This window comes from Vipera ursinii (genome assembly GCF_947247035.1).
Source record: "Vipera ursinii genome assembly, chromosome: 15".
NCBI lineage: Eukaryota > Metazoa > Chordata > Lepidosauria > Squamata > Viperidae > Vipera > Vipera ursinii.
In genome coordinates, this window is record NC_139528.1 from 7,443,376 (window position 1) to 7,459,906 (window position 16,531).

Consider the following 16,531-nt stretch of genomic DNA (forward strand, 5'->3'; position numbering starts at 1 on the left):
CAGAAAAAAAGCACTGGCTCAATATAAAACACTCTGGAGGAATTTATGCAGATAGTCCTTGTCTAACGACCGTTCGAAGTTACAACGGCACTGAAAAAGAGGGACTTATGGCCGGTTTTCATACTTAACGACCGTTGCCGCATCCCCCAAGATCGCACGCTCAAAATTCACACATTTGGCAACTGGCTCCTATTTACGACGGTCGCCGTGTCCCCGGGGACACGTGATCCCCTTTTGCGACCTTCTTACAAGCCAAGTCTGTGGCAAAGCCAGATTCGCTTAACAACCGTGCTGCTAATGTAACAACTGCGGCGATTCACTTAGCGCCTGTGGCAAGGAAGGTTGTAAAATGGATCAAAAGTCACTTCCCGGCCGTCTCGCTTAGCAACATAAAATATCGGGTTCTGTTGTGGTCCTAAGTCAAGAGCCACTTGTAATACGACTTCGGGTTCCCGTCCCCTACCCATCTTTCCCCCACTGCCTCTACTCTGCCCCCCAGCCCCCCTTCCCAGGCGCTTTTGCCCAGCCTTTTACCATCTTGATGATCTCCGGATAGAGTGGCTCAATGAGGATGCCACGGTTGGTGGCCACGCACTCCACCAGCTCGTTCAGGGCTGCCCGCTTGATCTCCTTGCCCTTCAGGTCAGCCACGCAGTCCAGGAAGTCGAAGACAATGGAGCACTGCTGCAGCTTCTTACACAGGAGGTCGTGGAGCTCTGAAACCGGAGCATCTGGGCGGGGAGGGGGGGGTGAGAAAGCAGAGGGAGGGGCCGTGAGAATGTATGTGGGACGAGAAAGCAGGAGAATTCAGACAGCAATAGCCCTTAGGCTTAGACTTATATACATAAGATAATCTTTATTGTCATTTTTTTTTTGTACTGTGGGCACAACGGCACACATCAAAAATGAAATTTAGTTGCCCGCTCTCCAAGTGAAAGACATACATGACACACACCTAAAACATACTATATACAACATATGTATAGACCAGGGGTAGGCAACCTTGGCTCTTTTATGACTCGTGGACTTCAACTCCCAGAATCCCTGAGCCAGCATGGCTCAGCTTGGAAACCTCTCCCTTTCCCCTCAGCGTGGCTGGCTCAGGAATTCTGGGAGTTGGTCCACAAGTCATAAAGGAGCCATAGGTCCCCCATGCTGGCTCAGGAATTCTGGGAGTTGAAGTCCACAAGTCATAAAAGAGCCATAGGTCCCCCATGCTGGCTCAGGAATTCTGGGAGTTGAAGTCCACAAGTCATAAAAGGGCCAAGTTTGAAGACCCCTGGTTTAGAGTATAGGGCAGGGGTAGGCAACCTTGGCTCTTTTATGACTCGTGGACTTCAACTCCCAGAATTCCTGAGCCAGCCTGGCTGAGCTTGGAAACCTCTCCCTTTCCCCTCAGCGTGGCTGGCTCAGGAATTCTGGGAGTTGAAGTCCACGAGTCACAAAAGAGCCAAGGTTGCCTACCCCTGCTATAGCCCCACACCCCTACATATACACAACAATAAAATATTAAACACTGTCCATCTTGAATATATAACGGAAAGAGGAAGCCTGAGAAATCACAAGGTTAATGCTGTATGGAATGAAACTGTGGCTGAATCTGGATGTTCTGCTTCGGATATCACAAAGTCCCCACCACCACCACCACCAGAAGGGAACAAGGAAAACGGGTCGTGAAGAGGATGAGTAGTGTCCCAGATAATCTTACGGACACTGCTCAAGCAACGCTTCTGTGCTATGTCCTGGATGGGACAGTGCTTTTGCAGGCCTCTCTAAGCAGTTTACAGAGTCAGCCTACTGCTCCGGCAACAATCTAGGTCCTCATTTTACGACCTCGGAAGGAGGGAAGGCTGAGTCAACCTCGAGCCCGTCAGGATCGAACTCCTGGCTGTGGACAGAATTAGACTGCAATGCCGCATTCTAACCTCTGCGCCACCACGCCTCATACAACGGGATCCCCCGTGAGAAAGCGGAGGCCTCCTGTGCTCAAGCAAAAAAAAAAAAAAAATGGCTCCCTCTTTGCCGTAATCCAGCTCGGTGACATGACTGGAGTAACATGCATGATACCTCCTTCCGCTCTTTTCCAAGGGGTGGGTCACAGCTGTCGAGCATCCCAACAGATGTGCATAGAAAAGATCCGGGATTCAGCTGTCAACCGTGTCAAGATATCCAGCGGGAAAGCTGCCCCCCTAACTCAACAGAGCTGGGGGAAGCCCCCCCCTCTCTCTCTCTGGAGGCTAATTGCTATCACGCAACAGCAATTAACGGAATATTTTAATTACAGCACTTTATGCAACACTTCAAAGTGCTCCTCCTCTGGTCTGACGCACACAAATATCGTAATTAAAAGATGGGTGACTTACAACCTGCGTATTTTTTTCCAGAGTCACCAGGATCCCCCCCCCAAAAAACCCACAGAAAACCATTTCCAAAATAACTGCAGGGCTGGGACCGCCAAGTCACGAGAAAGTGAGCTCAACTCGAGAGAGACTTAACTTACAAATTCCTGCAGTGAAAACCCCTGTAAATGTCTTGGAGCAGCTGGTAAAAATAAATAAATAAATAATAATAATTAAAAAGGGCGTAGCCCCCTCTGGGGAAAAAAAAATCCCTTGCCTCGATAGATATGTGTACCTCACCGATATAGCTGACTATGTAGCCATAAATATATTATAAGCTGATATATACTGCAGAGCAATTAAGCTTCCGAAGGAGCTGAAACAGGATCGTCTTGCAGAGCGTCCAGAGAAAGTGGGTTGCTTGACCTTTCCTGCATTCCCACGGCTTGGCTGATCCTCCGTGGCCTCTCCAAGCAAAACTTTGCTCTATTTTCACTGACTCTGTTCCTTTCCTAAAATAGGGCCAGAACACTTCAAAGGTTTACGTATCGCCCAGTAAATACAGACAGTCCCCAAGGGAAGTACCAGCAGAGTTAAGCCTGAAGGTTACGTTTGCTGTTGTCCTCTTGTCACCCCAAATATTTCAGCTCACAAATGGGGAGGGGGGGATTTTTGAGACCTGCAGACATTAACTCCCAGGCTTGGAAGAGTTCCTTGAGGCCATCAGGCCGAACCTCGGCTCAGTGTAGGAATTTAAATCAAAGCATCGCAAGAGAGAGGAGTGCCCAACTTGTGCTCCCGAGACATCCAGCAAATGTCGTTTCCATGATGGGCTACCGAGTTATTTTCAGCTCTTGCACCTAAATCAGGGTTTCTCAACTTGGCAACCGTAAGACATCCCAGAATTCCTATATATTCCCCAGCCAGCATGCCCTAGTCGGGAGCTCAAATCCACACATCTTAAAGTTGCCAAGGTTGAGAAGTCTGAGAAGCAAACCTGGCCATGTAATTGATGGGCCAGTGCGCGCGCGTGCTTGCAGCTCAACTTGTGCCAGTGGCATGCACCTCCATGCACACACGCATGCACACGCAGCTCAACGAATGGAGCTGCGTGTGCATGCCGGGCTGTCGCTTGCACAAATCGAGCTGTGTGAGTGTGTGCAAGCGTGCGTGCGCCAGCTCTCCGCTCATACAGCCTGGCTGCAAGTAGATCCTGGTCCCGGGGGTTGGGGACCCCTGACCTAGATAAGATTTTTCCCCCCATGATCATCTGTCCCTAATTGATCTCTCAGACATCCGGCAAAGAGGAGCTGATGTATATAGGAAGGTTAACCCAACATTACACAGAAATTTGTTTTCCCGAGAGTAGGAAGTCCACCCTTTCATTGTCTTCTCTGACACATCCCATCAGAAATGACCACCACCACGCTATCCCAGCCTTCTCCTCAAAGCTGAACTTTCCCGCGCTCTCCATGCCTCTCCTCCTGCTTCCCAATCAACGTCTCTTCCGTTTTCCAAGCCTTTTCCATTTTTCGTGAATTTGTGTCGACACAACTCCCATTTAAGCGCTTTGCTGTAGGCCTAGGATTAAGGGGAAGCAGCTGACCAGCGCAGAAGACCATGGAAGGGTGAATGTTTCGTGACCATGTCTGTTGATGTAGCCTAAAATTGCGTCAGCCTTTTGAAAACTGCCATCTCTCACATTGCTGACTCACACTCGGCTTGTGACCAAAGCAGCTTGCCCCCCCCAACACACACACACCCAATTAATTACCAAGCAAAAGGATAATTCCTTTCTCAACGTCATGTTGGTTTCAGTTTGCCAAGGGAAGCATTTCGCATTAAATTCTTAAATTTCCTTCTATTTCCAGCCTGATTCTCCAACAGTTTGCTTCCTTATTTATTTATGAAAATTTCTATGCCCACCAACTCGATCAAGACTTGGGGTGCTTACAGTAAAGGTTCCCCCGCACATGTGTGCTAGTTGTTTCTGACTCCAGGGGCCGGTGCTCATCTCCGTTTCAAAGCCGAAGAGCCTCTGTGGTCATGTGGCTGGCATGACTAGACGCCAAAGGCGCACGGAACGCTGTTACCATCCCACCGGAGTGGTCCCTATTTTTCTACTTGCATTTTTACGTGCTTTTGAACTGCTAGGTTGGCAGAAGCTGGGATGAGTAACAAGCGCTCACTCTGCTACGCAGCACTCAGGATTCGACCTGCCAAACTGCCAACCTTCTGATCGACAAACTCAAGCGTCCTAAGCCACTGAGCCACCGCGTCCCTTACAGTAGTGGCCCACAATCTTTTGGGCGCTGGGGAGCAGTTTTCTCATGGACCGGGTGGGGGGGGGACACACATGGTTTCACGTGCTGCCTGCTTCCTGTGCGTGTGCTGTTGGGGTTTGGCTTGCTTTCGTGGCCTGGTTGTAGGAAGGCCATGGAGCGGTGTTGGTCCATGGACCGAGGTTTGGGGACCCCTGCCTTACAGAATTAAGCTCTACAAAAAAAAAAATTGAGGATGAAGGAAGGACACGTTAAATAACTTCTTCTAAATAAAGCCCTTTCCCCCCCCTTCTCCCTCCCTCAAGTTTGTTAAATTTCAGAAAAGTATAAAACACAAAAGCAGAAGGAAAAAAGAATTTAAAAAGAAACAAGGAAAGGTTGGGAAAATTAGGGAGTCAAAGAGGAGAAAGCTATGGGGGGGGACGGAAATGGAAACTTCTGACTTTCTTTAGTATTGATAAAAACCTAAAAAAAAAAATGACCCTTTGAGCTAGTATAGATAAAACGGTTTTTTCCCCTCCCCCTAAACAATAAACAAGGAAGGACACCTCTTTCATTAGGGATGGGAAACTTTTGAACATTCAGATCAGTGTTTCTCCACAATGGCCACTTGAAGACATGTGGACTCCCATGCTGGCTGGGGAATTCTGGGAGATGAAGTCCATACATAGATGGTCACTGTTGAGAAGCATGGATCTAGGCCAGGGGCGTCAAAGTGCCAGCCCACGGGCCGGATGCGTCATACCGAAACTGCGCCCATCCCAGCTCTGGCAATGGGGGGAAAAGTCATGATACGTCACCCCTGAATCTAGGGGCTATATTCCCAGTATCTTAGCTAACCTTAGCTAACCTTATGATGTAAGAAAGATGTTGAGACTCTGGAAAGAGTACAGAGAAGAGCGACAAAGATGCTCAGGGGACTGGAGGCCAAAACATATAAGGAACGGCTGCTGGAATTGGGTATGTCTAGTTTAATGAAGAGAAGGACAAGGGGGGACATGATAGCAGCGTTCCAGTATCTCAGGGGCTGCCCCAAAGAAGAGGGAGTCAAGCTATTCTCCAAAGCCCGTGAAGGCAGGACAAAGAAGCAACGGATGGAAACTAATCAAGGAGAGAAGCAACCTAGAACTAAGGAGAAACTTCCTGACAGTTAGAACAATTAACCAGTGGAACAACCTGCCTCCAGAAGTGGTGAATGCTCCAACACTGGAAGTTTTTAAGAAGAGACTGGACAGCCATTTGTCCGAAATGGTACACGGTTTCCTGCCTGAGCAGGGGGTTGGACTAGATGACCTCCAAGGTCCCTTCCAACTTTATCATCATCATCATCGTTATTAACCTGCCAGTAACCAGAAAGCTAAGCGAACAACTTCTGGAGGTTCACAAATTATTCATCGATAATTTGATTCAGTGCAAGCCCGTGCGTTTGACCAGGCTCAAAATAGTCAAGGGAAAGTATAAAGCTGCTTTTTTGAGGACTGAAAGTTGCAATTATATATATATATATCTCAAAACACCCGACACCCTGTGGGAATCCTTGATTCTGCTGCCACTTTTAGAGAGCCCCCCACCTGGGTCTGCAGAGGGGAAGAGGGCTGCCACTTGCAGAATCGGGTCGCAGAGACCCCAGGACGGCCACTGCAAGGATGCCAAGGAGTTGCCATCCTCCGTACATTGCCAGCAGGCCTTCGGAGCAAGGAATACCGTTAAGGAATGGCGTGAGAGCAGAAGGCTGGTTAGGGCTGAGGCGCTGTGGGCATGTTGCCACCATTTCCTGCGTTCTCCGCTCCCCGATGCCCCTTGGGGCCACCAAGCAGCTCTGGCAGCCCCCCCCCCCGGGAACTGTAACCATGGCAGCTGGGAGGCTGATGGCTTACACCGAGGTACTCCAGCATGTAGGAACACAGTAGGGAACCTGGGAGCATCAGATATCCCCTCCAATAGGACCGGGTTCCTGTGGCAAGGAATCTCAGGAGAAAACTTGAGACCACATCTGGAGAAGAGACCATCGGCTGAGATAAGAGAGGATGCTGAAGTTGAGAAAAAGCTCGCTGTGCTTCCCACGAAGAAGGCAGAAATCCTCTCTCAGCTTGGTGGTTTTCTTGCAGACGTTTCATTACCCAAAGTAGGGAACATCATCAAGGCTAGAAGGGATGTGGGGTTGTGGAGGAGGAGGAGGATTGTGGGGCCCTGGGTGCTCTCTGAGCTTCGTTATTTTCTTGCAGAGGTTTCATTGCCAAAATAAGTAACCCCAAAAAAAGTGCACTGATGATGTTCCCTAGTTGGGTCACGAAACGTCGGCAAGAACACCACCCAGCTCAGAGAGACCCCAGGGCCCCAAATCCTCTTCCACCCCCCTGCAAACTCTTCTAGCACTGATGATGTTCCCTAGTTGGGTCACGAAACGTCTGCAAGCAAGCCACCCACAAAGATTCTCATTTATTAAGCCAAGGTGGCAAAACTGAATAACGAAAACAGGCCGTCTGGCCGTGCTTCTCCACCTTGGTCTGGGATGGACTTCCAGCTCCCAGAATTTCCCAGCCAGGCCTGTTTTTGTTTACTGGCCTTCTCCAAACCACACACTCCAGATTTGTTTGATGTCAAATTGCAGAAGCTCCCAGCTGCTCTCCTGGGGGGAGGGGTTACGGAGACCAAGCCCCTCTGAGGAGCACCGGGTGGGAGAAAAATGGAAGAGAGGAATGAATGTATACTGCTGCCCAGAGTCACCGTATCAGAGAGATGGGCAGTCCCTAAATTTGAAGAGAGAGAGAGAGTTAGGGAGGGAGAAAAGACAAAACGAAGGATGAATGGATAGAAGTTAGTGAATAGATAAAAGCAGATGAGTGGTAGGTAGGTAGATAGATGCATACGGATAGATGACATACAAAGGGAGGGAGGGAGGGATGGAAAGGAAAAATACAGGAAGGATAGGATGGACAGACAGATAGATGGATGGATAGACAGACAGAAGGATTGATAGTGAAAAAAAAACCTCGGCTTTTTCATATTTGGGTTGGTTTTACTTTGGCGAGGACCTGATTTTTCTTTTGTTCCCTTTTCTTTCAGCCTCCAAAAAGGACAAAATGTTTCTTGAGTTTTCTCCCCTTCATTTTTTAAGAGAGAAATATTTTGTTGCAACGAAACCCTCCTTTGCCATGATATTGTTGTTCAGCTGGGGTGGGGTGGGGCGCGGCCCCAGATATTTGCTCCTCTGTGCATGAGAAAGAGAGTTAAAATTTATGGATATTTTGCTTTTTTTTTTAAAATAGCTAATAAGTTTTGTTATTTCTTTGCAATCTGCCTGGCCGTTTCCTAGTAATACGTCATTTGTTTAATGGCTCTTGGGCTGTTTAGCAATCATTAAAGAGTTTGCATTTTGGCTAAGAGATCGTCAGTAAAACATGATTTCTTTCCTATCGTTTTTTTACTAGCAATCGATAAAAGCAACTCTCACACAGATTCCAGCCAAATCCCTGCATTTTCCCCCAGGAGCCTTAGAACATAATCCCTTAAGTAAGATGCTGGAGAAGATGCAAGACCCAGGCTGGTCCTTTCCTGCAAACAACACCTAACATTTGAGTTTTTCCAGGATCCAACCTTTCTTGCCTATGTCCCTTCTTAACCTCCTGCTCAAGAAACCCCACGGTTGTGAGCCAGGAAGCTGCATTATAAACCAAGTCATCTCCCTAGAAAAAGATCCAATAATTATCCATCCGCTCACGAGAGCTGCAAGATGAGATGGGGATGATCCTTGTCACCTACTTACGGGGCTGATCCTCTGAATCTTTTACGCTCACCAATTCGCATCCCACCTCAAGAAAGCCAAAGTCATGTTTATCAATTTCACCCAGCCTAAGCAGTCTCCTGGATGGCAGGAGTTTATTGGGCCCTCCAGTAAATTAGAGACTTTCTCTGCATCTTTTCCTGAATCCTGTCAAGAGACTGAGCTGGAAGTTCCTGGGTGCATTCACAGAAAACGCTAAACCCTGGTTACCGCAATGGCTGCATTCATACAAACCATGTCTCTCTCTCTCTCTCTCTCTCTCTCTCTCTCTCTCTCTCTCTCTCTCTCTCTCTCTCTCTCTCTCTCTCTCTATATATATATATATATATATATATATATATATATATATATATATATATATTATGGCCTAAGAGTGATGGCTGTTTCACATAGTGGGCTAAATCGAGGCTAAATGCAAATGGACCACAAAGTGCCCAACTTCATTTGAGCTTAGACTAGTGTGTCGTGCGAATCTGGCCCTCGTAGGCAAAACAATGTTAGTTTCTCCTAAGAATTTTAATTTAATTTAATTTAATAATTTAATTTGTATACCGCCCTTCTCCCAAAGGACTCAGGGCGGTGAACAGGGCAATACATAATAAAAAACAGAATACAAAAATTAAAAAGCCATTAAACCATTATGCCCATAAAATTAATACATATTAAAATTAAAACTATTTATAAAAACCCAACCCAAGAATGAAGACCACCCAAGGCCAGGGTGTTTTTTTTGTTTTCTTTTAAGGGGCTTTGTGGCTGCTTTCCTCACCTCTCAAAATCTCTTATTCTACAGGCTGAATCTCAGCCACACTGAGGTCAGTTCACACAACCGAGATACTAAGACTCAGGAAAGAGTGCGGGGAGGGGGGGGGAGAGCAATAAAGAGGTAAGGAGCTTGGAGGCTAAATTGTATGACGAACGGTTGCGGGAATTGGGAGTGTCTACCGTGGTCTAACGAAGAGAAAGACCTGGACATATGACAACTGCCTTGAGGGGCTCTCACACAAAAGGGGGGGTCCCCCGTCCTTCAAAACAACTCAAGACAGGACAAGAAGCAAGCGACAGATGGAAACCTATCAAGCACTAAGGAGAAGCAACCTAGAACTAAGGAGAAATTCCCCCGACAGTGAGAGCAATGAATCAGTGGAACAGCTTGCCACCAGATGTTGTGGGGGCTCCATCACTGGAGACTTTCAAGAAGTGACTGGACAGCTGTTTGTCCACGATGGTATAAAGTCTCCTGCCTAGAGCAGGGGGTTGGACTAGGAGACCTCTGAGGTCCCTCCCAGCCCTATGATTCAATGTTCTATGTCAGGGGTAGGCAACCTAGGCTCTTTTATGACTCGCAGACTTCAACTCCCAGAATTCCTGAGCCAGCGTGTCTCAGCATGGAAACCTCTCCCTTTCCCCTCAGCGTGGCTGGCTCAGGAATTCTGGGAGTTGAAGTCCGCGAGCCATAAAGCAGCGTAGGCCAGGGGTAGGCAACCTCGGCTCTTTTATGACTTGTGGACTTCAACTCCCAGAATTCCTGAGCCAGCGTGTCTCAGCATGGAAACCTCTCCCTTTCCCCTCAGCGTGGCTGGCTCAGGAATTCTGGGAGTTGAAGTCCACAAGTCATAAAGCGGCCTAGGCCAGGCATAGGCAACCTTGGCTCTTTTATGACTCGTGGACTTCAACTCCCAGAATTCCTGAGCCAGCATGGCTCAGCATGGAAACCTCTCCCCTTTTCCCTCAGCATGGCTGGCTCAGGAATTCTGGGAGTTGAAGTCCATGAGTCATAAAAGAGCCGAGGTTGCCGACCCCTGTCCTAGACTCACAGCTTTCTTTGGAAGACCACATAATAGCTGTGACTAGGGGAGCCTTTGCCCAGGTTCGCCTGGTGTGCCAGTTGCGGCCCTATCTGAACCGGGATGCCCTGCGTACAGTCACTCATGCGCTCGTGACCTCTCGTTTAGATTACTGCAATGCTCTCTACATGGGGCTCCCCTTAAGGACCACTCGGAGGCTCCAACTGGTACAGAATGCAGCTGCGAAAGTCGTATTGGGAGCCTCCCGATACTCCCATGTTACACCTCTACTCCGTGAGCTGCATTGGCTCCCAGTTATCCTCCGGGTGAGATTCAAGGCGCTTGTAATGGTTTTTAAAGCCCTACATGGCATGGGTCCGGAGTACCTTGGGAATCACCTGCTGCCAGCATCAACTTTCCTCCGCCCTGTGCGTTCCCACAGAGAGGGCCTCCTAAGGGTGCCACCGTTCGGAGAATGCCGCTTGGTGGCTCCCAGGGGGAGAGCGTTCTCTGTGGGCGCGCCTGACCTATGGAACCATTTACCGGTTGATGGCACCCGACCTTCGCTCCTTCTGATGCGATCTAAAAACATATCTATTTAAGCAATCCGGTCTGGTCTGAGGGGTTTAATTTTAATTGTGGTTTTAATTTATCTTCTACATTTAGGCAGTAGGGCTTAATTTATTTTCAATTTTCTGTATTTGTACATTTTGACATTTATGTCACCGTTCACCGCCCTGAGTCCTTAGGGAGAAGGGCGGTATACAAATCAAATAAATAAATAAATAAATAAATAAATTATTCTGCATCTCAGCCGTCTCCAGCAACATCGCTCCAACTTCCATTACTAGAGGAGAACATTAAAAATATAAGAATGGAAATCTCCATCGGGACTGTTGTGACAGGGAGAGAGGGAGGGAGGAATCCAGGTAGCCCTCGGCTTACGGCCAAAATTGAGCCCAAAATTTCTGTCGTTAAGTGAGTCATTAGTTCAGTGAATTTTGCCCCATTCTACGACCTTTCCTGCCTCATTTGTTAAGCCAATCACTGCAGTTGATCAGTTAGTAACCGGGTTGTTAAATGAATCTGACTTCCCCATTGATTTTGCCCGTCAGAAGGTTGCCAAAAGGGATCACATGACCCCTGGACACAGCAACGGTCATAAATATGAGTCAGTTGCCGAGCATCTGAATTTTGATCACATGATCCTGGGGATGCAGCAGTGGTCGTAACTGTGAAAAGCAGTCATAAGTCATTTTTTTCAGTGCCGTTGTAACTTTGAATGGTCACTAAACGAACTGTTGTAAGTCAAGGACTGCCTGCATTAGTTATGTTTCTGCTCCGAGTTACTTATACGGTAATAAAAGCAGGATAAAAATCTATTACATAAATAAATTAGAGTTCTCAAATGCATGGCTCTGGTTTATTTATCGCCAGCTCAAGCCAAACCAGGGGACAGTGAGTTTTACTCTTGTCTTAGGCACAAAAGCCAGCTGGCTGACTTTGGACCAGTCCTTCTCTCTCAGCCCAGCCCACCTCACAGGGTTGTTGTGGGGGAAACAGGAAGAGGAAGGAGTGTTAGGTACGTTTGCTGCATTAGAACATAGAATAATACGGTCGGAAGGGACCTTGGAGGTATTCTCCAACCCCCTTGCCTTGGTGGTATTTGTAAAAATAATAAAGAGGCAGGATAAACATTAACAAAAATAAATTACCCACACTTTTTAATAATAATAAATTCCATTTATATCCCGCCCTTCTCCGAAGACTCAGGGCGGCTTACAAGCTTAGCAGTAGCCTTCATTCTATGTATAGGCCTGCTTATGAGGGCTTTCACACAAACCCCAAGCGGCATTATTACATGAAACAACCCCAAACTGCCCAGTGCAAGCCTTCATCAATTACAAACTACCGTAGCCTCGACTGGACTCACAAAGAGGCAAACTACAGTTTATTTGAGCAAGTTCTGCAGAGCCAACGCAGGAAGGAACCGGGAATTCCATTTTGTCTGAAGCGGTATAGTTTTTCCCGTCCGAGCTGGGGGGGGGGGGAGGAGGGTTGGACTAGAACAGCGTTTCCCAACCTTAGGAACTTGAAGATGCGTGGACTTCAACTCCCAGAATTCCCCAGCCAGCATAGCTGGCTGGGGAATTCTGGGAGTTGAAGTCCACGCATCTTCAAGTTCCTAAGGTTGGGAAACGCTGGACTAGAAGACCTCCAAGGGTCCCTTCCAACTCTGCGGTTCTGCATTCTCTTTGGGGTTTGGCCTGTCCTGGGCTCTCCGGCCAGACATCTCGGCAAGGCCGCCTCCTTCGGGCCAGCCTGGCATGCGACGGGCAGCCGAGGGCGGCTTGGACGCCGACAAGCCCTGGAAGAGGAGGGCGGCCGTCCAGCCCTCCGAGCCCCCCAAGCCCAGGCCTACCTTTCAGCAGGGGGAGAGGGGTCAGCTCCTGCTGGTTGCTCTGGTAGCGGAACTGGGAGGAACTGTGCGACCGTCTCTGGCGGGAGCGGCGGAGCGACCGGCGGGAGAAACCGTCCACTTTGTCCGGCGGGGGCACCGGGGACATCCCCGGGGACGACGGGCTGGTCGGGGTGACGGCCGGCGGGATTTTGGTCTCCATGTCGTTAAGCGGGGCAGAGTCCCTTCCGGCAGCTGGAGCCTGGCAAGAGGATGCCCTGGAGGAGGCCGGCCTTAATCCCGCAGAGGGGCGCCGGGCATCCCCTCCTCCGGCCGCAGCCGGCACCCCATCACCTCTCACCTGTCCCGCTCTGGCGCCCGGCCAATCTCAGGTGTGCCCGGACAGGTGCGATGGAGTCCCCAGCAGCCGCAGGGGGGGGGGTTCACATCGGAGGGGGGGCTGCGGGCCGGGGGGGCATCCAGCTCAGCACCCCCCCATCGGGAGGGGGAGGGAAGCCGAGCAAGCCTGGAGACCCTTTTTTTGGGGGGGTTGCAGAGAAGCACGGAGAGCCCCCCCCCCCGCCGCGCCTGCCACTCAGCCCGGGAGGCTGGACGGAGCTACCCCGGTTGGACAGCGGCCTGGCGGAGGAGCAGCCCCCCCCCTCCGGTCTCTCTGCCGGCCCGCAGGTGGCGGAGCGGCGTCCCGGGCAAGGTCAAGGCGGCGGCGGCGGGGCCATCCCCGAGCGCGGAGCAGGCAGGCGGGACCCGGGCGCGGCTCCGGCCCGGCCCCTTCCCATGGGTGCCCGGCTAGGCGGCAGGGGCGGCAGGTGCGCGGCCGGCTCCCCTCCCTCCGCAGGCGGCTCCGGGCGGGCGTCGCGAGAGAGAGAGAGAGAGAGAGAGAGGCCGCGCACGCGCAGTGCTCGCTCCCGCGCTCGCCGCCTCCGCCTCCTCCCCCCCCGCCCCGCGCGCGCCTGCGCCCCCGCCACCTGCCCGCGCCCACGTGACCCCGGCGGGGGCCCTCCCATTGGCCCCTAAAAATAGAAGCTGCGTCAGGCTCCGGCAGAGGTGATGTCATCGGCCCGGCCGAGGGAGGGAGGGGGGAGGGAGGGGGGGACTCGAGCGCTCGGCGCCAGCTTCTTTCCCCCCCCCGCCGCCTTTGCAGAGCCAGGGTGCTCCGTGCCCCGCTTCCCATCGTCCCCACCCGGTCCCGTGAGGCTGCTCTCAGGGGATCTGGATGCAGCACCCATCGTCCCCAGCCGGTCCCGTGAGGCTGCTTTCGGGGGATCTGGATGCAGCACCCATCCTCCCCAGCCGGTCCCGTGAGGCTGCTCTCGGGGGATCTGGTTACAGCACCCATCCTCCCCAGCCAGTCCCATGAGGCTGCTCTCAGGGGATCTGGATACAGCACCCATCCTCCCCAGCCGGTCCCGTGAGGCTGCTCTCGGGGGATCTGGTTACAGCACCCATCCTCCCCAGCCGGTCCCGTGAGGCTGCTCTCAGGGGATCTGGATACAGCACCCATCCTCCCCAGCCGGTCCCGTGAGGCTGCTCTCGGGGGATCTGGTTACAGCACCCATCCTCCCCAGCCGGTCCCGTGAGGCTGCTCTCGGGGGATCTGGATGCAGCACCCATCCTCCCCACCGGGTCCCGTGAGGCTGCTCTCAGGGGGTCTGGATGCAGCACCCATCCTCCCCAGCCGATCCTGGGAGGCTGCTCTCAGGGGATCTGGATACAGCATCCATCCTCCCCAGCCGGTCCCCTGAGGCTGCTCTCGGGGTATCTGGTTACAGCACCCATCCTCCCCAGCCAATCCCATGAGGCTGCTCTCAGGGGATCTGGATACAGCATCCATCCTCCCCAGCCAATCCCATGAGGCTGCTCTCAGGGGATCTGGTTACAGCACCCATCCTCCCCAGCTGATCCCATGAGGATACTCTGGGTGTCCGGCTATAGCACCCATCCTGCCCAGCCTATTCTTGTCTGGAGGCTCTCGGGCCATCCAGCTACAGCTCCCACCCTCCCCAGCCGATGCCACAGGGCTCTTCTCCGGCTGTCCATCTGCCTCACCCATCATCCCCAGCCAAAGGCGTTCCAACCCCCCCTGCAAAATTCCCCATCTCAGACTGAGTCGGGCTGATGCTGGATCAACACATCCCATTCAAAGGGGGGACCCGATTGGGGCAGGCCGCGTGGTTGCTGCCCCTCCCTGCCCTGCCTGCCATGGGGCGGGGAGGGGGTCGATGCTCTGACCCCCACCGCTTTTTGCACGTGGGAAGTGCCAATGCCCGATGCCCCGAGATCCAGAAGGAAGGTGCAACGCTCCTGCAAGGTAGACTGCTTGATCCCTGTTTCGCACAATCATAAGCCGTGCAACTGACAGGTAGTCCTCAACTTACGACTACAATTGTGCCCAAAATTTCAGTTGCCGAGCGAGACATTTCTTGAGAGTTTTGCCCCATTTTACGACTTTCCTGGCCACAGTTGTTAACGGAATCTGGCTTTCCCATTGCATGTCAGAAGGTCCCAAAAGGGGACGATGTGATCCTGGGACATTGGAACTGTCAGAAATGGGAGTCAGTTCCCACGTGTCACATCAACATTACCTGTGAATTCCTTACATAGCACTTAATTAAATTGCAAAAAGAATAGCCATAAACAGGGATGATTTTGTGAAAATATTTTTGGAAGACAAGGCTATCTCATCTCCAAAGCGCCCCAAGGCAGGACGAGAAGCAACGGATGGAAACTAGTCAAGGAGAGAAGCAACCTAGAACTAAGGAGTAACTTCTTGACAGTTAGAACAATTAACCAGTGGAACAACCTGCCTCCAGAAGCGGTGAATGCTCCAACACTGGAAGTTTTTAAGAAGAGACTGGACAGCCATTTGTCCGAAATGGTATAGGGTTTCCTGCCTGAGCAGGGGGTTGGACTAGATGACCTCCAAGGTCCCTTCCAACTTTACTATTATGATTATGATAACTCCTGAAGAATAATTTACCTGTAATACCTGTGCATAAGATAATTGAAGGGACAGGGTGACTCAGTGGGTTAGGACGCTGAGCTTGTCGATCAGAAGGTCGGCAGTTTGGCGGGTCAAATCCCGAGTGCCGCGTAACAGAGTGAGTGTTACTCGTCCCAGCTCCTGCCAACCTAGCAGTTCGAAAGCACGTAAAAATGCAAGTAGAAAAATAGGGACCACTCCGGTGGGAAGGTAACTGCGCTCCGTGCGCCTTTGGTGTCTAGTCATGCCAGCCACATGACCACGGAGACGTCCTCTTCGGCTTTGAAGCGGAGATGAGCACAGGCCCCTAGAGTCGGAAACGACTAGCACGCATGTGCGGGGGAACCTTTACCTTTAAGATAATTGAACAGTGATCAGCTCAATCCTTGTTTCGGGCAGGATTTTCCATAATACAGTAATTGTAAGTGAACCGCACAGACTGGCTTTGCGCTGCAAGAGAAGCCGAAATACGACTTGAGTGGCCCCAGCTGCTGTGGTTAGTTTTGGTGTAATCTGAATGCTGCCATTTTTTTTTACTTATCCATAAAAACATGGTAATATAATAGGAACATGAGCCTGACCTTCAGCTGCTGTGCAGCCTGTGATTTCATGAATTGGAAGAGTGTTTTCACATTTGTTTCTGAATGTCTCTTACCCGTTTGCTCCTGAAACTCACACGGCGGTTTGATTGTTTGCAACCTTTAAACTGGGTGAAACGGTGCATCTTAGAGCAACAATTTTTTGAACTGATGTACCCTAAATGGGCCAACTTACGGAATGCACCCCTGTTACTCGTCCCAGCTTCTGCCAACCTAGCAGTTCGAAAGCACATAAAAATGCAAGCAGAAAAACAGGGACCACTCCGGTGGGAAGGTAACAGCGTTCCGTGCGCCTTTGGCGTCTAGTCATGCCGGCCACATGACCACGGAGACGTCCTCGG

At 50.9% G+C, this 16,531-nt stretch overlaps 1 protein-coding gene across 6 annotated transcripts in view; it reads right to left on the minus strand.

The window, feature by feature from the left end:
* The window catches only part of PPP2R5B (protein phosphatase 2 regulatory subunit B'beta), a 32,677-nt gene extending 19,171 nt beyond the window's left edge, over positions 1 to 13,506 (minus strand). For 5 of the 6 annotated variants that reach the window (XM_083374241.1, XM_083374240.1, XM_083374238.1 and 2 more), the window contains exons 1-2: positions 12,615 to 13,506; positions 535 to 731 (exon numbers count right to left, since the gene is read on the minus strand). In XM_083374241.1, coding sequence (XP_083230367.1) covers positions 535 to 731; positions 12,615 to 12,813 — 396 coding nt within the window. In that variant the 5' untranslated portion in view covers positions 12,814 to 13,506. The remainder of the gene's footprint in view (positions 1 to 534; positions 732 to 12,614) is intronic. The other variant, XM_083374237.1, reaches the window with a different exon arrangement.
* Between the last annotated feature and the right edge of the window lie 3,025 nt (positions 13,507 to 16,531).